General features: G+C 39.8%; 5 protein-coding genes across 12 annotated transcripts in view; 3 read left to right on the top strand and 2 right to left on the bottom strand.

Moving 5' to 3' along the window:
• LOC133575760 (uncharacterized) overlaps positions 1-22,111 on the bottom strand; it is a 551,361-nt gene that overhangs the window by 49,723 nt on the left and 479,527 nt on the right. The window lies entirely within an intron of this gene.
• The window catches only part of LOC133575681 (uncharacterized), a 515,078-nt gene that overhangs the window by 164,128 nt on the left and 328,839 nt on the right, over positions 1-22,111 (top strand). The gene's annotated exons all lie outside the window — the stretch shown is intronic.
• Positions 1-22,111, top strand: part of LOC133575689 (uncharacterized) — a 302,477-nt gene that overhangs the window by 74,879 nt on the left and 205,487 nt on the right. For 2 of the 5 annotated variants that reach the window (XM_061928435.2, XM_061928433.2), the window contains exons 1-2: positions 15-684; positions 3,717-3,866. In XM_061928435.2, the coding sequence (XP_061784419.1) occupies positions 558-684; positions 3,717-3,866 (277 nt within the window). In that variant the 5' untranslated portion in view covers positions 15-557. Of the gene's footprint in view, positions 1-12; positions 685-3,716; positions 3,867-22,111 lie in introns of those variants that run through there. The other 3 variants (XM_072912156.1, XM_061928436.1, XM_061928434.1) reach the window with 3 other exon arrangements.
• Positions 1-22,111, top strand: part of LOC133575750 (uncharacterized) — a 197,249-nt gene that overhangs the window by 30,554 nt on the left and 144,584 nt on the right. The gene's annotated exons all lie outside the window — the stretch shown is intronic.
• Positions 1-22,111, bottom strand: part of LOC133575686 (uncharacterized) — a 208,620-nt gene that overhangs the window by 138,519 nt on the left and 47,990 nt on the right. The window lies entirely within an intron of this gene.

Raw genomic sequence — 22,111 nt, 5'->3', positions numbered from 1 at the left:
CGCGCAGTGTTGTCAGATCTCGCGAGAGAAACGAGCAACCAGCTCGGTTTCGTCTTCTTACTGGCAGTTTGCTGCTATGGCTCGACATGTTCATACCTCGACCTCCTGTACTGTAGAATGTAGTATGGACCATAGGACAGGACGAAGACCTGCTGTACTGTAGAATGTAGTATGGACCATAGGACAGGACGAAGAAGTCCCGTTAAGAAGCTGTGGAGGCCTAAGATTCTCTACTAGTCTGCTGGAAATCGAAGGAAGAACGATGACAAAGCAAAATGGCGTTTGACGGAGAAGGCCTCAACGTGGCCATTATAGGTCTGTATTTTAACCAGTGTGTACATGTACACATACATGTAGTTTAGTAGAGTAAATATAGTTAATAATTTGTTTGTATTCGGTTACATTAGTCTGAGCGCACTTTATCAAGTCTTGTGCTAGCTTAGCTTAGCTTGCTAGTTAGCTTAGCTTGTTAGCTGCTAACAAAGAGACGCGGACGTTATCAACACATCGCTAAGTAGAGATCAAATGTGAGTGTAAAGTGTTGTGATTGTGGGAAAATGTGCGAAAGAACGATAGCAAAGTACGAAGAGGAAGAACTTTGTCCAACAAAAGAGGAGAAGGAGCGACAACATCAACTACTGGACGCTGTTTTCAAGAAACATCAAGTTGTGTTACACAGAACAGGTTTGTTGACTTCTTACTCTCACATCTTTACTAACTTTATATTTCATTATTAACGCTATTCTTGAAAGAGTTGTCTATTGTAAGATGAATTGTCCCTGTCTATATAGCTCAAGAAAATCAATCAGTCATCCATCCATTTTCTACCGCTTGTCCCGTTCGGGGTTGCAGGGGGTGCTGGAGCCTATCTCAGCTACAATCGGGCGGAAGGCGTTGTACACTCTGGACAAGTCGCCATCTCATCACAGGGCCAATACAGATAGACAGACAACATTCACACTCACATTCACACACTAGGACAGGGGCATACCTGCCAACTACTCCGGTTTTCCCGTAATTAGTACGGTTTTCATCAACCTATTCCGGGTTACGGTTGCAGTGATAAAAAATACGGTTTTTCATTAATTAAATATATATATATTTTTAAAAGTTTTATTCACGAAATCGCGTAACAACAATGACAATCGACACTGCTTCCCGTAACTTCCTATCGAGCCATTCCGAATGCCATGCGCGAGGCTATTTATAGCACCGCTGCCAAGCGCGAGGCACCAGTTGCCATTGTTTCCAAACGAGCGGACGATCATGGAATCAGCCGGAGAAAAATCGCAAACGAGTCTTAAACCGAAAAGAAAACTGCAGTCGTTCCGTGACGAATATTCAAAAGCCTATCCGGGAATAATTATCCGTTCCAAAAAGGGTGAAAACTACGCGAATTGCACCTTGTGCAGACAAGATTTTTCGATCGGACACGGAGGAATTAGCGATGTAAAAGACCACGTTGGGACAAAAAAACACAAGTCTAATGCCGTTGCTGGCGATACAAGTGGAAAACTTTCAACGTTTTTCGTCGCCCAAACAGATTCTTTGGATGTGATAAATGCCGAAGTTTTATTTACGGAGGCAATAATTGAGCATGGACTTCCAATCGCACTGGCTGATCACAAGGTTGACAGGATAACTGGCATTAACTGTCAAAATAATTTCAAACTATTGAAGTTAGCTTACAGAATAAACCTGTCAATCAACCCATATGATTTTTGCTGTAATATTTTTGTTTTGAAAAGTCACTGTGACTGATAGAAAAGTGATGGTTTTAACAACATTTTAACCTGTCTGAATGCTAATAATCATTTTGCGTCGGGCCCTGAACCCCCCACCAGGACTTTGTCCTGGACCTACCGGGGCCTGCGGCCCCTGGACCCTGGCTACTAGGTTTTTCTGATTTCAAAAGTTGGCAGGTATGCAGGGGTCGGCAACCCAAAATGTTGAAAGAGCCATATTGGACCAAAAATACAAAAACAAATCTGTCTGGAGCCGCAAAAAATTAAAAGCCATATTACATACAGATAGTGTGTCATAGAATTAAGAGGACTTAAAGGAACCGCAAATATAGCTACAAATGAGGCATAATGATGCAATATATACATATAGCTAGCCTAAATAGCCTGTTAGCATCGATTAGCTTGCAGTCATGCAGTGACCAAATATGTCGGATTAGCACTCCACACAAGTCAATAACATCAAGAAAACTCACCTTTCATGCACAACCTTAAAAGTTTGGTGGACAAAATGAGACAGAAAAATAAGTGGCATTAAATCGTCGGAGAAAGTTATACATGTAAACAAACTCTGGTGAGTTCAAGGACCGCCAAAATTAGTAGGACAAAACGGCGCTCGCCAAATACTCGAATCAGTGAAGCATGTTTAATATAAACAGTGTGCTTTGTAACAATTAAGGAGGTTTGTGTCATGTTTGTCCTGCTACAGAAACCATATTAAAACAAAAATAGATTTTTTTCCCCCTCATCTTTTTCCATTTTTCATACATTTTTTTAAAAAGCTCCAGAGAGCCACTAGGGCGGCGCTAAAGAGCCACTGTTTTAGTCATTCCCAGCTGACTATCAGGTCCCACCCGTTTCTCACAGCATCTTCTCTATCTGAATCGCTCCCACTGCCCTCTAGTCCTTCACTCTCACTTTCCTCATCCACGAATCTTTCATCCTCGCTCAAATTAATGGGGAAATCGTCGCTTTCTCGGTCCGAATCGCTCCCGCTGCTGGTGGCCATGATTGTAAACAATGTGCAGATGTGAGGAGCTCCACAACCTGTGCCGTCACGCTACTCGTCTGCTACTTCCGGTACAGGCAAGGCTTTTTTTTTTATCAGCGACCAAAAGTTGCGAACTTTATCGTCGATGTTCTCTACTAAATCCTTTCAACAAAAATATGGCAATATCGCGAATCGATCAAGTATGACACATAGAATGGACCTGCTATCCCCGTTTAAATAAGAAAATCACATTTCAGTAGGCCTTTAAATGCTTCTAATGAAACCTTTTCAGACACAACATTTACGGGAGGTTGATGTTCCTCTGTAACAATGTATCAACATGTTTACACAAAACTCACACAGTCACTAAATATATATGTTTTGTTATCACTACAATCAAAGTTATAATTTCACTTCCCGATTCTGACTTATATGCATCAATAAGTGAAAGTAAACATTTATTTTCAAATAACCAATGTAGTCGACCCTATTTATTAAAATAACATAAAGGTGACTGGCTTTCCTTCAGGGTGTCGTAGATGGTCTCCAATTACTGACGATGAATTATTGATGGAGATGCTCCATAAAAACACCACCTAGTAAAACATGTTTTGGTAAGAGTTCCTTTTGACATCAGAATGACCATAAAGAAAAGGATTTTATATGATTACAAAAACATGATATGAATGTTTTAAGTACTTTTAGAATTACAATTGTTGTTTGTTTAAATTGCCATTCTATTTAAGTTATGGTTAGGACTATGTCATTGATGTTAATGTTAGAGATAAGCCTAAAATTGCCCCTATTTAAATTTCCAAGCTTGTTTATTCATTGAAGTAATTTTAGTGGCTGGGACAAAAGGAAGTTTTTTTTCTGTGTTTTGTTGGCTTTCAACACACCACACAAAAGAACACAAATAATGTAATTGGTGTCAGTCAAAAACTGATTATATTCTCTCTTGATCTTATTGACTTACCCAACAGACGTCCAGCAGCCCCCCCACATTAAAGAGGAAGAGGAGGAACTGTGGATCCCTCAGGAGGAGGCTGATCTCACCAAGTTTCCACTGACTGTTGTCTCTGTGAAGACTGAAGACAAACCACCTGAGTCCTCACAGCTTCATCACAGTCCAAGTAAGCACATATCATTTTATTCTCAGGGCATTCAATCCATCACAACTGGACTGTTCACTTTGTCTTAGAAGACGTTTGTCCTCTCATCCAAGTAGGCTTCATCACTTCATGCTCCTAGACTTAAAGTCTTAAATCTAATCATTTGAATAGTTTATTTAGCAGCAGATATTACGAAAGCCCACAGCAAAGCAGATGTATTTGTGTAAGATGGTAAGTGCAAGTTCAACCATTTTTGGCGGTTGACCAAATCCTTTCATGCGTGATTGAAGTCAGTGAACAGAAACGTAGAGCATTTTTTCACCAACGTCACAACTCAAGCCATTTGTAGCGTTTGTAAACATTGTGGTGAAAGGGAATGGAAAGACAAAGAAAAAGCCAAAAATCCTGGACAAGTCCGTGTTACATGATGACAATACGCCTGCACAACTCTACATGGTTCACTTACCCTCCCAAAGGAGTGTTATGTGGCACCAATTGTAGATGAAGATCCATATGAGATGTAGGGATGGGCCTAAAATCCATATTACGATATCTATTACAGCCTCCTGCAAGAACATTATCTCTGTGCAATATTTAAATTTCTCTTTATTCTATATGATATGATTATTTTAAAAGGTTCCTAATTTATCTGCTGACATGCAGTAACGTATTACATCATTTTGAATTGTATTATCTTATCAAAGCTATTATTAATGTACTTGCTTTTTTTACTGTTAATATTTGGTTACTTTCTGTTGTAACGTGTTTCTACATTTCTTTTAAAATGTAATAATCACTTATTCCTCTGTTGTTTGACACGTCAGTTTTGGGCGATACTACAAATTTGGATATTGATCCAATACCAAGTAGTTACAGGGGCCCTTTAGCCCTTAAAGTCCTCCTGTGTCCAGGGATTTATTTTCTGAGTTTGTAAACAATGACAAAAATGACAAGAGATTTTGTCCAACATTATTTTAAATTCAAGAGCTTTAGCACAGTTTCCGCGGGTCATTAAAAAGCATAAAAAGTCAGTAAATGGACTTTGCGAAAATTAAGTACTGTAATGATATTAAAGGGGAACATTATCACCAGACCTATGTAAGCGTCAATATATACCTTGATGTTGCAGAAAAAAGACCATATATTTTTTTAACCGATTTCCGAACTCTAAATGGGTGAATTTTGGCGAATTAAACGCCTTTCTAATATTCGCTCTCGGAGCGATGACGTTGTGACGTCACTTCGGGAAGCAATCCGCCATTTTCTCAAACACAGAGTAAAATCAGCTCTGTTATTTTCCGTTTTTTCGACTGTTTTCCGTACCTTGGAGACATCATGCCTCGTCGGTGTGTTGTCGAAGGGTGTAACAACACGAACAGGGACGGATTCAAGTTGCACCAGTGGCCCAAAGATGCGAAAGTGGCAAGAAATTGGACGTTTGTTCCGCACACTTTACCGACGAAAGCTATGCTACGACAGAGATGGCAAGAATGTGTGGATATCCTGCGACACTCAAAGCAGATGCATTTCGAACGATTAAGTCAAAGAAATCTGCCGCCAGACCCCCATTGAATCTGCCGGAGTGTGTGAGCAATTCAGGGACAAAGGACCTCGGTAGCACGGCAAGCAATGGCGGCAGTTTGTTCCCGCAGACGAGCGAGCTAAACCCCCTGGATGTCTTGGCTCACACCGTCCCTTATGCCACCGAAGATGATCAAGAGAAGAATATCGACCCTAGCTTCCCTGGCCTGCTGACATCAACTCCAAAACTGGACAGATCAGCTAAAAAAACCTAGTTCATAGTTGTTAGTTTCCTTTAATGCCAAACAAACACATACCAATCGTTGGTTAGAAGGCGATCGCCGAATTCGTCCTCGCTTTCTCCCGTGTCGCTGGCTGTCGTGTCGTTTTCGCTTGCATACGGTTCAAACCGATATGGCTCAATAGCTTCAGTTTCTTCTTCAATTTCGTTTTCGCTACCTGCCTCCACACTACAACCATCCGTTTCAATACGTGCGTAATCTGTTGAATCGCTTAAGCTGCTGGGGACGGCGTGGCGAAGTTGGTAGAGTGGCTGTGCCAGCAATCGGAGGGTTGCTGGTTTCTGGGGTTCAAACCCAGTAACCAGGGATATTGCATGATGGGTAAAATTTTGAAAAAAACTTCGAAAAATATAATAAGCCACTGGGAACTGATTTTTAATGGTATTAACCATTCTGAAATTGTGATAATGTTCCCCTTTAAAAAGCATTAAATACGATGTCCAGCGGCATTAAACAATTGTAGATTGGGACAGTCAATTCTTGGAGCGATATGAATAAAATGTAACTTAATAATTTAATTTTTGCCGTCATCAATAAATTGCTATGTCCGTGTGTTTCCTTCTTGGTCTGTGGATTTTAAACTGGACTAAGAGGTCTCACTCTGTGCATCGCTCTCAGCACCTGAGCACGTTTGACAGTAGACTTACATGAACAAAGTGAGCCTCTTGTCAGTCATTCACAATCTTTGTTTCGGCTACTTGCAATTCTCCTCCACACGTTTTCCTGTGTGCAGTAGTGTGAGCGACACTCGTTTTATTGGGTGGTGGAACTAGTCATTTTAATTTAACGCTCGATTTTAATGTACACATTGCTTTGAAACTGTTGGAGAAGACCCAGGAAATGATGTTGTAACAAGCTGACCAATCACAGCTCCTGTTTTATTCAAACTTTTTTCCAACAACAATATGATACATAAAGGTGGTCGAGGTAGCTCTGTTCTCAATGGGTACTGGGTGCCATTTAGCCCTTCTCAAAGAAAAAATGCGCTATGCTATGCGCAATCGTTCAAATCACAAATAGGATAAACGTTTCCTCTGAGTTCCTCGAGAGCTAATCAAGAAGGGCGGAAGAGTGCAACATTTTAGAAAATGACGACCAAAAAGTGGCTCGTACTCTTGCCCACGGGAGCATAATCGAAGAATGCACGGGTTCGAGCGCTTCGAAAAGCACCACTTCGGCAAGTCTAAATAAAAGAAAATAAGTGTGACCAAAACCTAAAGGAGTTAAACTTTTACCAAAGACAACAATAATAAATCAATCTTTCAGCACATACACAATGTTGACATATGTAGTCATATTTTAATAAAGAGAACAATAATAAATGCATCTTTCAGCACATACACAATGTTGACCTCTATATTTATACTTTGATAAAGACAACAATCCTAAATGAATATTTCAGCACATACACAATGTTGACATTTATAGTTATATTTTGATCAACAATCATAAATGAATCTTTCAGCACATACACAATGTTGACCTCTATATTTATATTTTGATAAAGACAACAATCCTAAATGAATCTTTCAGCACATACACAATGTTGACATCTATAGTTATATTTTGATCAACAATCATAAATTAATATTTCAGCACATACACAATGTTCACATCTATAGTTATATTTTGATAAACAATCATAAAATAATCTTTCAGCACATATATAATGTTGACATCTATAGTTATATTTTGATCAAAAATCCTAAACGAATCTTTCAGCACATACACAATGTTGACATCTATAGTTATATTTTGATGAACAATTATAAATGGATCTTTCAGAACATACACGATGTTGACATCTATAGTTATATTTTCATCAACAATTATAAATGGATCTTTCAGCACATACACAATGTTGACATCTATAGTTATATTTTGATAAACAATCATAAAATAATCTTTCAGCACATACATAATGTTGACATCTATAGTTATATTTTGATCAAAAATCCTAAACGAATCTTTCAGCACATACACAATGTTGACATCTATAGTTATATTTTGATGAACAATCATAAATGGATCTTTCAGTACATACACAATGTTGACATCTATAGTTATATTTTGATGAACAATTATAAATGGATCTTTCAGAACATACACAATGTTGACATCTATATTTATACTTTGATAAAGACAACAATCCTAAATGAATCTTTCAGCACATACACAATGTTGACATGTATAGTTATATTTTGATCAACAATCCTAAATGAATATTTCAGCACATACACAATGTTGACATCAATAGTTATATTTTGATGAACAATTATAAATGGATCTTTCAGCACATACACAACGTTGACCTCTATATTTATACTTTGATAAAGACAACAATCCTAAATGAATCTTTCAGCACATACACAATGTTGACATCCATAGTTATATTTTGATAAACAATCATAAATGGATCTTTCAGCACATACACAATGTTGACATCTATAGTTATATTTTGATCAACAATCCTAAATGAATCTTTCAGTACATACACAATGTTGACATCTATAGTTATATTTTGATCAACAATCATAAATGAATCTTTCAGCACATACACAATGTTGACATCTATAGTTATATTTTGATAAACAATCATAAATGGATCTTTCAGTACATACACAATGTTGACATCTATAGTTATATTTTGATCAACAATTATAAATGGATCTTTCAGCACATACACAATGTTGACCTCTATATTTATACTTTGATAAAGACAACAATCCTAAATGAATCTTTCAGCACATACACAATGTTGACATGTATAGTTATATTTCGATAAACAATCATAAATTAATATTTCAGCACATACACAATGTTGACATCTATAGTTATATTTTGATAAACAATCATAAAATAATCTTTCAGCACATACACAATGTTGACATCCATAGTTATATTTTGATAAACAATCATAAATGGATCTTTCAGCCCGTACACAATGTTGACATCTTTAGATATATTTTAATGAAGACGTGCAAAAACACTACTCGTAAACGGCGTGTGCAACAACAACAAACATGGCAGTAGACGCAAAGTTAAATCATGAAATGCAACCTTACCCGACCAAAAACAATGCATATTTATTAGGAGTGTAACAGTACACAAAAATTTCGGTTCGGTACCTACCTCGGTTTAGAGGTCACGGTTCGGTTCATTTTTGGTACAGTAAGAAAACAAAATATACATTTTTTTGGTTATTTATTTACCAAATGTTTAAACAACGGCATAACATACATATACACACAGGGTCCATTGCCAGGGTTAATGTGGTCAACATATATAAAATAAAAACTAAATAAGATAAGGCTCAGAATGGTTTCTTAACAAAACCTTTCTACATATAAAGTGCTTTTTTTGATTGATTGATTGAGACTTTTATTACTAGATTGCACAGTACAGTACATATTCCGTACAATTGACCATTAAATGGTAACACCCCAATAAGTTTTTCAACTTGTTTAATCAACATTAAACTGCCTCAAGTTGTTGCTCAGATTAAATAAAATGACAAAACTTTTCTTCTACATATAAAAAGTGCAACATTAAACAGTTTCAAGTCAACTCAGCCTCAGATTAACTTTTCTTCCCCCCCCAGCCTGGCTAACTTGGCAGTAAGAGGTGGGAGCTGTTTGCTCGTTTTTATCTTTGTTGAAGCGATGTTCACTTGGGGGTGGTGCCGCTTCAAATGGGTTAGCATGTTTGACGTGTTGGCCGAAGCAGCTGCTGAACAATGTCGGCAAACCTCCGTCCTCCGCAGTGCCCAGCCGAAGTGTTCCCAATCGGGAGATTTTAACGAGGCAGGAGGGTCCTCCAGCTCTGGCTTTTATATGTTGTCCTAGCCCGGTCGTTGCTAGCATGCCGTGTGTTGTGCCTCGGTGTGCATTGTTTACACAACGTGCGCTACGCTACTTAATATGTCCGTGTGGAAACTCGTTCGGTACACCTCCGAACCGAACCGGAACCCCTGTACCGAAACGGTTCAATACAAATACACGTACTGTTACACCCCTATATTCTACACATTTTTACAACATTAGAAACCATCAGTAAATCAGAGGCTACTCAGAAGGTGAAATAACTCCTGGAAATTACTGGCTTTAATGGCCAAAGGTATAGATGTGCGTGTCCAAGTTAAAGGAAACGGCAGACTGTCTTCTTTTAATAGATTTATTACAATCTTTGCAAGCTAGGTAACGTTTGCTGTGGTCTGGAACAACATGACACACAAACAACTATCTATAATGCAGCCAATGCAGGACTGTCTCAGAAAATGTGAATATTGTGATAAAGTCCTTTTTATTTTCTGTAATGCAACTAAAAACATAAAAATGTCATACATTCTGGATTCATTACACATCCACTGAAATATTGCCAGCCTTTTATTATTTTAATATTGCTGATTATGGCATACAGCTTAAGAAAACTCAAAAATCCCATGTCAAAAAATTAGAATATTTCCTCAGACCAAGTGAAAAATAAAGATTTATAACAGCAAAACAAAATCAAACATTTGAAAATGTCAATTAATGCACTCAGTACTTGGTTGGAAATCCTTTTGCACGGATTACTGCACCAATGCGGCGTGGCATGGAGGCAATCAGCCTGTGGCATTGCTGAGGTGTTATGGATGCCCAAGATGCTTCAATAGCGGCCTTTAGCTCATTTGCATTATTGGGTCTGGTGTTTTCAGCTTCTTCTTCACAACACCCCACAACTTCTCTATGGAGTTCAGGTCAGGGGAGTTGGCAGGCCAATCGAGGACAGTAATGCCATGGTCAGTACACCAGTTACTGGTGGTTTTGGCACTGCTGGATCATGCTGGAAAATGAAATCATCATCTCCATAGAGCTTTTCAACAGATGGAAGCATGTAGCCGTATTCCCATGGTCAAGCCACTCCTGAACTCAAGACAACGGAAGAAGCGTCTGACTTGGGCTATGGAAAAGAAGCACTGGACAGTTGCAGAGTGGTCCAGAGTCCTGTTTTCAGACTAAAGCAAGTTTTGTATTTCATTTGGAAGTCAAGGCGCTAGAGTCTGGAGGAAGGCTGGAGAGGAGCAACATCCAAGTTGCTTGAAATCCAGTGTGAATTTCCCACAGTCAGCAATGGTTTGGGGAGCCATGTCAGCTGCTGGTGTTGGTCCACTGTGTTTCCTAAAGTCCAGAGTCAATGCAGCTGTGTACCAAGAGATTTTAGAGCACTACATGCTTCCATCTGTTGAAAAGCTCTATAGAGATGATGGTTTCATTTTCCAGCATGATCCAGCAGTGCCAAAACCACCAGTAACTGGTGTACTGACCATGGCATTACTGTCCTCGATTGGCCTGCCAACTCCCCTGACCTGAACCCCATAGAGAAGTTGTGGGGTATTGTGAAGAAGAAGCTGAAAGACACCAGACCCAATAATGCAAATGAGCTAAAGGCCGCTATTGAAGCATCTTGGGCATCCATAACACCTCAGCAATGCCACAGGCTGATTGCCTCCATGCCACGCCGCATTGGTGCAGTAATCCGTGCAAAAGGATTCCCAACCAAGTACTGAGTGCATTAATTGACATTTTCAAATGTTTGATTTTGTTTTGCTGTTATAAATCTTTATTTTTCACTTGGTCTGAGGAAATATTCTAATTTTTTGAGATGGGATTTTTGAGTTTTCTTAAGCTGTATGCCATAATCAGCAATATTATAATAATAAAAGGCTTGCAATATTTCAGTGGATGTGTAATGAATCCAGAATGTATGACATTTCCATGTTTTTAGTTGCTTTACAGAAAATAAAGGACTTTATCATAATATTCTAATTTTCTGAGACAGTCCTGTATTACATGCAGATAATATGTCATGAGACATGGAGAACTAAATTATATACAAAGAGGATACAGGTAAAGGAAATTAAATGAGCTCAAATATACCTAAAAATGAGGCACAATGATGCAATGTGTACATACAGCTAGCCTAAACAGCATGTTAGCATTGATTAGCTTGCAGTCATGCACTGACCAATTATGCCTGATTAGCACTCCAACAAGTCAATAGCGTAAACAAAGCGCACCTTTGTGCATTCATGCACAGTATAAAACTTTTGGTGGACAAAATGAGACAAAGAAGGAGTGGAAGATTTTACATGTAAACAAACTGTTGCGTCACAGTCCACACTATGGTGAGTTCAAGAACTGCCGAAATTAGCAGGACAAAACGATGCTCACCAAATACTCTCATCAGTGAAGCATACACACAAACATATTAAACAGTGGGCTTTTTTAACAATTGGGAAGGATTGTGTCATATTTGTCCTCAAACAAAAAACATACTAAAACAAAAAAAATATTTTTCCCCCATCTTTTTCCATTTTCAATCCTTTTTAAAAAATGCTCCAGGTAGCCACTAGGCCAGCACTAAAGAGCCGCGGGTTGCTGACCCCCGGTCTATACAGACAATTGTAAGCTTTTAACTATATATTATAACTATCTGTAGCCGGACATGGACATTGAATTTGTTTTAAGAGGCATTTAAAAAGGCAAAAAAAATTACCCTAGACCAGGGGTCAGCAACCTGCGGCTCTCGAGCCGCATGCGGCTCTTTAGTGCCGCCCTAGTGGCTCCCTGGAGCATTTTTAAAAAAGGATTGAAATATGGAAAAAGATGGGGGAAACATGTTTTTTTTTGTTTTAGCATGTTGTTGTTTTTTAGGACAAACATAACACAAATTTTCCCAATTGTTAGAAATGTTTAATATGTTTGTGAGAGTATGATGAGATGTATTTGGTGAACATCAAGGGACAAGCGGTGGAAAATAAAAAAATTGAAATTTTGGCGGTTCTTGAACTCACTATAGTGTGGACTGTGATGCAACATGTTTGTTTACATGTAAAATCTTCCACTCCTTCTTTGTCTCATTTTGTCCACCAAAAGTTTTATACTGTGTGTGAATGCTCAAAGTTGCACGTTGTTGATGTTATTGACTTGTTGGAGTGTTAATCAGGCATATTTTAATCAATGCTAGCATGCTATTTAGGCTAGCTGTATGTAAATATTGCATCATTATGCCTCATTTGTAGGTATATTTGAGCTCATTTAATTTCCTTTACTTTCATCCTTTTTGTATATAATTTAGTTTTGCATGTCTCATGACACATTATCTGCTTGTAATATTGGCTGCGTTTCAGATAGTTGTTTGTGTGCCATGTTGTTCCAGACCACAGCAAACATTACCTAGCTTGCCAAATATTGTAATAAATCTATTAAAAGAAGACAGCTGGCCGTTTCCTTTAACTTGGACACACACATCTATAACTTTGGCCATTAAAAGCCAGTAATTTCCAGGAGTTATCTCACTTTCTGAGGAGCCTCTGATTTACTCATGGTTTCTAATGTTGTAAAAATGTGTAGAATAAATGTTAAATTTCAACGTTTCTGTCAACGAATATTAGCTATAATAGTCATTTTGATAGTAAGCTATTATAGCTAATATAGACACTTACGTCATGTGTTGCCTTCATTATAAGACTTATACCGTATTTTCCGCACCATAAGCCGCCCTGGGTTATAAGCCGCGCCTTCAATGAACGGCATATTTCAAAACTTTGTCCACCTATAAGCCGCCCCGTGTTATAAGCCGCATCTAACTGCGCTAAAGGGAATGTCAAAAAAACAGTCAGATAGGTCAGTCAAACTTTAATAATATATTAAAAACCAGCGTTCTAACAACTCTGTTCACTCCCAAAATGTACGGTAATGTGCAAATGTGCAATCACAAACATAGTAAAATTCAAAATAGTGCAGAGCAATAGCAATGTCACAACACACAAAATAAACATAACGCTCACTTTCTGAAGTTATTCTTCATTCATAAATCCCTCGAATTCTTCTCCTTCGGTGTCCGAATTAAAAAGTTGGGCGAATACGGGATCCAAAATGGCTGGCTCCGTCTCGTCGAAGTCATCAGAGTCAATGTTGCTATTGTTGTCCAGCAGTTCCGTGAATCCTGCCTTCCGGAAAGTTCGGACCACAGTTGAGACCGATATATCCGCCCAGGCATTTACAATCCACTGGCAGATGTTGGCGTATGTCGTCCGGCGCTGTCTCCCTGTCTTAGTGGCGCAGGTCATCTTGTTGCTTCAATTCTCTTGCTGCTGCTCTATTTCCGTGTTCTACTGCGTGACTTATTGCCTTGAGTTTGAATTCTGCGTTGTACGCGTGTCTCTTAATAGGAGCCATTTTGTGGTCTTTACAGATGTAAACACACAAATGAAATGAAACGTAATATCCGCGCGCTTCTTCTTCTTCTACGGGGGCGGGTGGTTGCTTACAGTAGAAGAAGAAGCGCTTCCTCTTCTATGGGGGCGGGTGCTTACCTTGGCGGTTGCTTACCGTAGAAGAAGAAGCGCTTCCTCTTCTACGGGGAAAAAAGATGGCGGCTGTTTACCGTAGTTGCGAGACCTAAACTTTATGAAAATGAATCTTAATATTAATCCATATATAAAGCGCACCGGGTTATAAGCCGCACTGTCAGCTTTTGAGTAAATTTGTGGTTTTTAGGTGCGGCTAATAGTGCGGAAAATACGGTATACGGTTTTTAATTTTTTGCGACTCCAGACAGATTTGTTTTTTGTATTTTTGGTCCAATATGGCTCTTTCAACATTTTGGGTTGCCGACCCCTGGCCTAGACGATATCTGCAGAAACCCGGTTGAGCTTGCGGTTAGCATATCCTCCAAAACTGTGCTGTGCAGTGTGTTTAGCTATTGCTCGTCCTTGTTAGAAACTTAGTTTATTTGTCGTCATAAGGCAAATAAGGATCGCTGAAGTAGAACTCTGGAGGGACGTTAGCCGCTAGCGAGGGTTCTACAGTGCGTGGAGGGTGCATACGTTCCCTTGTTGCTGTCAAATTTGTAGACACGGCTAGAATGTGTCATCAACATGCATTATCAGGATATGAAAATTGTATTAAAAGCTCTTTCATTGGCCAAATTTATATCTTATATGTTGTGCAACCTTAATGAGATGTTTACTAGTGAAATCATATTATTACCCCAGTTTTACACTGGATGGTAAATGGCGCCGCCACAGTTGTGGACTCTTTCCGGTTTTGTTCAAGTCAATGTGTCAGGTTCCAGCGCCGCCTGTGCTAATTATACGCAGAGCTTTATATATAAACACAGCGGCTCAATTTAGCTAAAATCTGCGTGTGTGGGACGGGAAGTCATGCCACACTACAAAATAAACAATCCAGTTTACTTTCAAAATAAAATACTCAGTTTTCAAGGCAGGTTTTACCGTTTGAAACGTCCTAATGGGCGGCGATGGACACAAAGTCAACCTGTCAAAGGTTTTCAGACCTAATTTCACCTCCTTGACACAAATGGATGACGACACGCTGATTCCAAAAGGTCGAAAATTAAAGAATCATATCACAGGATTTCAGCCTAATTCAACCGCCTTCTGGTGACAACAGGCAAATATAGGCGCAGTAATTTGGGACAACACCCGCAGGCGGTGGAAACTGGCTGAACTGACCTTTGACATGAATAAAAACTAAATGAATCCGCCGCCGTTCCACATCCAGTGGAAATCCCCAGTCACACCTAAAAACGAATGAAGAAGCCATACTTCAAGACGCGAAGAAAAAGGAAATAGACTTTCAACCCACAACACTTGCAGTGAGCAAACTCGACCACAAGATGGCACAATTGTACAAACAACAATATGGAATACAGAACTACCGTATTTTCCGCACTATAAGCCGCCCCGGGTTATTAGTCGCACCTTCAATGAATGGCATATTTCAAAACTTTGTCCACCTATAAGCCGCCCCGGACTATAAGCCGCGCCTACGCTGCGCTAAAGGGAATGTCAAAAAAACAGTCAGATAGGTCAGTCAAACTTTAATAATATATTAAAAACCAGCGTTCTAACAACTCTGTCCCAAAATGTACGCAAATGTGCAATCACAAACATAGTAAAATTCAAAATAGTGCAGAGCAATAGCAACATAATGTTGCTCGAACGTTAATGTCACAACACACAAAATAAACATAGCGCTCACTTTCTGAAGTTATTCTTAATTCGTAAATCCTTCGAATTCTTCGTCTTCGGTGTCCGAATTGAAAAGTTGGGCAAATGTGGGATCCAAAATGGCCGGTTCCGTTTCGTCGAAGTCATCGGAGTCAGTGTCACTGTTGTCCAGCAGTTCTGTGAATCCTGCCTTCCGGAAAGCTCGGACCACAGTTGTGACCGAAATATCTACCCAGGCATTTACGATCCACGATGTTGGCGTCGTCTGGCGCTGTCTCCCTGTCTTAGTGAAGGTGATGTTGGCGTCGTCTGGCGCTGTCTCCCTGTCTTAGTGAAGGTGTGTTCGCCTTCTGTCATCCACTGTTCCCACGCAGTTAGCAGTCTAGCTTCGAATGCCCTGTTGACACCAATATGTAGCGGCTGGAGGTCTTTTGTCAATCCACCCGGAATGACGGCGAGTATTGAATTAAGCGCGTAAGCGTGTCTCTTAATGTGATGTTATGAGCTAGCAAATATAACAACTACACTACCCAGCATACAACGATAGTGACGAGCATGCGCGGTAGCCCTGAGAAGCGTTGTATGCTGGCAGTTAGAATGTGATTATGAGCACGCTGTGAGTAAATGTTGAGAACTCAGTTAACACGCCTCGTCTGCATTATTTATAATTAGACAGACAACACACTTAATAGGAGCCATTTTGGGGTCTTTACATAAACACACAAATGGAAATGAAACGTCACATATCCCAGCATGCACCGCACGCTTCTTCTTCTTCCGGGGGCGGGTGGTTGCTTACAGTAGAAGAAGAAGCGCTTCCTGTTCTATGGGGGCGGGTGCTTACCTTGGCGGTTGCTTGCGTAGAAGAAGAAGCGCTTCCTGTTCTACCGGGAAAAAAGATGGCGGCTGTTTACCGAAGTTGCGAGACCGAAACTTTATGAAAATGAATCTTAATATTTATCCATATATAAAGCGCACCGGGTTAAAAGCCGCACTGTCAGCTTTTGAGTAAATTTGTGGTTTTTAGGTGCGGCTAATGGTGCGGAAAATACGGTATACTGTGGGCATGACACAGACACTGTATACTACCTAATGTTGTCTCCAAGTTTACCGTGTTTTCTGGACCATAGGGTGCACCGGATTATAAGGCGCACTGCCGATGAGCGGGTCTAGTCAGGTCTATTTTCATACAAAAGGCACACCGGATTATAATGAGCGTTAAAGCATGAGCATTTCACAACATGGTCATTACTGCCTAGTATCTCTTATTATATTCTTATTTTTACTGTTATATCATTTGTATTGTTATTGTTGCTTTTTATTTTCATTCTTATTGTTATATTTTCTATTTTTTCCATTATTTACTTTTTACTTTTTAAATTTGTTCTCAATTGTGTACACTGCTGCTGGAATTGTAATTTTCCTGAGGGAACTCTCCTGAAGGAATCAAAGTTCTATCCATCTATCTATCTATCTATCTATCTCTATATCTCTCTATCTCTCTCTCTCTCCTTCTCTGTCTATCTATCTATCTATCTATCTATTTATCTATTTATATCTATCTATCTGTATTTATCTCTATCTATCTATCTATCTATCGATCTATATATATATATATATATATATATATATATATATATATATCAGGCATGTGATTTTTCCGTCTAAAGTCGGAATTACGTCTTTTTTTAATCTCGGGGGGGGGGGGAAAAATTATCTCCCGTTTTTCCGTTTTTTTTCCGACCCGAAATCAAGATTCGAGACGTAGTTTATATTACGCCGTAGTTGATTGGTCGATATGTTCCTTGTGACCAATCAGGACATCTGTTATGAATGATGACATTAATAACGTCATCATTCATAATGGTTATTACCGCCATTTTCCATATGTAAACGATGTCGGTTCTCGAGAGAAAGGACGCTTTACGAGTAAAAGAAATTGATAAATATGTCAAAAAGAAGTTTCGATGGGACTGGATGGAAAGGGAAATCACTGATATTGTTGGGAAGAAGGAAGTTACGACTTTAATCGGTGATTTTATTCGGAAAATCGATCGTCCCGGAAAGGTTTTGTGCACGTGGTGTCATGATAATATTGACTATGGATCACAAGGTTTCAAGGCTTTGGAAGTACATGCGAAACGCCAAAAACATATGAAACAACTTGAAGCAAGGTATGTTCTATTAATGATGTTTTCATGTCTTTAAACACTAAATGTTTTCTTCAAATGGTGCTGTCCTTGTTAATTTTAGCATGTGAAATTGGTGAAAAACCAGGAGCTTCGGGGGGCATCGCCCCCCTTGTCCCCCCACCAGGGCCCTGGACCTGGCTGGGGGCCTTCGTCCCCCAGACCCCCGGAAATGTTTTCAGTCTTTTTCATTGTGGTCAAATCACATGCCTGATATATATATGTATTTATCTGTATTTATCTATCTCTATCCATCTATCTATCTATCTATCTATCTATCTATCTATCTATCTATCTATCTATCTCTCTATATATATCTATATTTATCTCTATCTATCTATCTGTATCCATCTATCTAAAGGGGTCTTATTTTTTTTTTCTAAATGTAAAACACTTCTTTGTGATCTACATAACATGAAATGGTGGTTCTTTGGTGAAAATGTTGCATAGATGATGTTTTACAGATCATCTTCAAGTCGCTTTCTGACAGTCGCTTCAGGATGCGCCGTTTTGTGGGCGGTTTTATTTACGTGGCTCACCTTCGACAGCGTCTTCTCCCCGTCATCTTTGTTGTAGCGGTGTAGCGTGCAAGGACGGGAGTGGAAGAAGTGTCAAAAGATGAAGCTAACTGTTTTAATGACATTCAGACTTTACTTAAAACAATAACGGAGCAGCATCTCCTCATCTGTGGCAACAACAACGCCGGAGATGTGTCTTGTGAAAAACCGTCCGACCGGAACTCTGTAATAACTAAAGTTCCTTGGGTGAATAATGTAAACTCACTACACCGGTATGTTTTAGCGCTTTCATGGCGAGTTTACTGACAGATATAGATAGATAGATAGATAGATAGACAGTACTTTATTGATTCCTTCAGGAGAGTTACCTCAGGAAAATTAATATTTCAGCAGCAGTGTACAGAATTAAGATCGAATTTAAAAAGTAAATAATGGGGGTATAAATGGAAATAAAATAGAAAATATTACAATAAAAATAAAAAGCAACAAAAATACTAAAAATATAACAGTAAAAATAAGAATATAACAAGAAAAACTAGGCAGTAGTGACCATGTTATGAAAATGCATTGCACTGTTATTGCACTGTTAATTGCATAATATAAGTAAGAACTTTACACTACTTTATATTAGAAATGGCAACAGCGGAGGATGAATGTCCCATAACAAGAAGATCGTGAAAAAGTAGAAGCTTATCGACTACGGTGTCAGCTCGGACTACAAAGGCGGTCACGCGCAATTTTTCAGGATTTATGCAGATCCCAAATACACATCAGCAGGTACCAGAAGGTAAGAAAAGTTGCTTTTGCACAATATTGCGAAATAAAAGGCCAGATAATGTCTTACCTTATACACATACCATAATAATACCGTATTTTCCGCACTATAAGGCGCACCGGATTATTAGCCGCACCTTCTATGAATTACATATTTCATAATTTTGTCCACCAATAAGCCGCCCCGGACTAAAAGCCGCGCCTACGCTGCGCTAAAGTGAATGTCAAAAAAACGCTGCGCTAAAGTGAATGTCAAAAAAACAGTCAGATAGTTCAGTCAAACTTTAATAATATACCGTATTTTCCGCACTATAAGGCGCACCTAAAAACCACAATTTTTCTCAAAAGATGACAGTGCGCCTTATAACCCGGTGCGCTTTATTACGATTAATTTTCATAAAGTTTCGATCTCGCAACTTCGGTAAACAGCCGCCATCTTTTTTCCCGGTAGAACAGGAAGTGCTTCTTCTTCTACGCAAGCAACCGCCAAGGTAAGCACCCGCCCCCATAGAACAGGAAGCGCTACCTACCGCCCGCCCCCGGAAGAAAAAGAAGCGCGCGGATATTTCGTTTCATTTCCTTTGTTTGTCTACATCTGTAAAGACCAGACTACAAAATGGCTCCTACTAAACGACACGCTTATAACGCAGAATTTAAACTTAAGGCAATAAGTCATGCCGAAGAACACGGAAATAGAGCAGCAGCAAGAGAATATAACATAAATGAATCAATGGTGCGTAGGTGGAGGAAGCAAGAAGATGACCTGCGCCAGGTAAAGAAGACAAAACAGAGCTTCCGAGGGAACAAAGCACGATGGCAACAGTTGGAGGACGAACTCGAACAGTGGGTTGTTGAGCAGAGAGCAGCAAGCAGAAGTGTCAGCACCATCACTATTCCAATGAAGGCAACAACGCTAGCAAGCGAACTTCACCTGGATGATTTTAAAGGTGGTGCTTCTTGGTGTTTTCGGTTTATGAAAAGACGCAATCTCTCCATCCGCACACGGACCACTGTTTCACAGCAACTGCCTAACGACTTTAAAGAAAAGCTGGCTACTTTCCGTGCATATTGTAAAAAGAAGATAGCGGAAAAAAAGATCCGGCCAGAGAACATTATCAACATGGACGAGGTTCCACTGACTTTTGATATTCCTGTGAACCGCACTGTTGATATAACGGGAGCACGTACGGTGAATATTCGCACCACTGGGAATGAAAAGTCGTCCTTCACGGTGGTTCTAGCTTGCCATGCTAATGGCCAGAAACTTCCTCCCATGGTCATATTCAAAAGGAAGACCTTGCCAAAAGAGACCTTTCCAGCCGGCGTCATCATAAAAGCTAACTCGAAGGGATGGATGGATGAAGAAAAGATGAGCGAGTGGTTAAGGGAAGTTTACGCGAAGCGGCCGGGTGGCTTTTTTCACGCTGCTCCGTCCATGTTGATATATGACTCTATGCGCGCCCACATCACAGATGGTGTCAAAAAACAAGTGAAGCACACAAATACAACACTCGCCGTCATTCCGGGTGGATTAACCAAAGAACTCCAACCGCTGGATATTGGTGTCAACAGGGCATTCAAATCACGACTGCGAACTGCGTGGGAAAAATGGATGACCGAAGGCGAACACACCTTCACTAAGACGGGCAGACAACGCCGGACAACATACGCCAACATCTGCCAGTGGATTGTAAATGCCTGGGCAGATATTTCTGTCACAACTGTGGTCCGAGCTTTCCGGAAGGCAGGATTCACAGAACTGCTGCACAACAACAGCGACACTGAATCCGATGATTTCGAAGAGACGGAGCCCGCCATTTTGGAAGCCACGCTAGCGCAACTTTTCAATTCGGACACCGAAGACGAAGAATTCGAAGGATTTACCGGTACGAATGAAGAATAACTTCAGAAAGTGAGCGCTATGTTTATTTTGTGTGTTGTGTGTTGTGACATTAACGTTCGAGCAACATTACCGGTATGTTGCTATTGCTCTACACCATTTTGAATTTTACTATGTTTGTGATTGCACATTTGTACATTTTGGGACAGAGTTGTTAGAACGCTGGTTTTCAATATATTATTAAAGTTTGACTGAACTATCTGACTGTTTTTTTGACATTCACTTTAGCGCAGCGTTTTTTTGACATTCACTTTAGCGCAGCGTAGGCGCGGCTTATAGTCCGGGGCGGCTTATTGGTGGACAAAATTATGAAATATGTAATTCATAGAAGGTGCGGCTAATAATCCGGTGCGCCTTATAGTGCGGAAAATACGGTATTGAAAACCAGCGTTCTAACAACTCTGTCCCAAAATGTACGCAAATGTGCAATCACAAACATAGTAAAATTCAAAATGGTGTAGAGCAATAGTAACATAATGTTGCTCGAACGTTAATGTCACAACACACAAAATAAACATAGCGCTCACCTTCTGAAGTTATTCTTCATTCGTAAATCCTTCGAATTCTTCGTCTTCGGTGTCCGAATTGAAAAGTTGCGCAAGCGTGGGATCCAAAATGGCCGGTTCCGTCTCGTAGAAGTCATCGGGAGTCAGTGTCGCTGTTGTTCTGTGAATCCTGCCTTCCGGAAAGCTCGGACCACAGTTGTGACCGAAATATCTGCCCAAGCATTTACGATCCACTGGCAAATGTTGGCGTATGTCGTCCGAGGCTGTCTGCCCGTCTTAGTGAAGGTGTGTTCGCCTTCGGAGCTGTGTGAAAAAAGCCACCCGGCCTCTTCGCGTAAACTTCCCTTAACCACTCGCTCATCTTTTCTTCATCCATCCATCCCTTCGAGTTAGCTTTTATGATGACGCCGGCTGGAAAGGTCTCTTTTGGCAAGGTCTTCCTTTTGAATATCACCATGAGTGGAAGTTAGCATGGCAAGCTAGAACCACAGTGAAGGATGACTTCTCATTCCCTGTGGAGCGAATATTCACCGTACGT

Source organism: Nerophis lumbriciformis, linkage group LG33 (assembly GCF_033978685.3).
Source record: "Nerophis lumbriciformis linkage group LG33, RoL_Nlum_v2.1, whole genome shotgun sequence".
NCBI lineage: Eukaryota > Metazoa > Chordata > Actinopteri > Syngnathiformes > Syngnathidae > Nerophis > Nerophis lumbriciformis.
The sequence above is the reverse complement of the archived record's forward strand: the minus strand, read 5'-3'. Positions and strand labels throughout refer to the sequence as shown.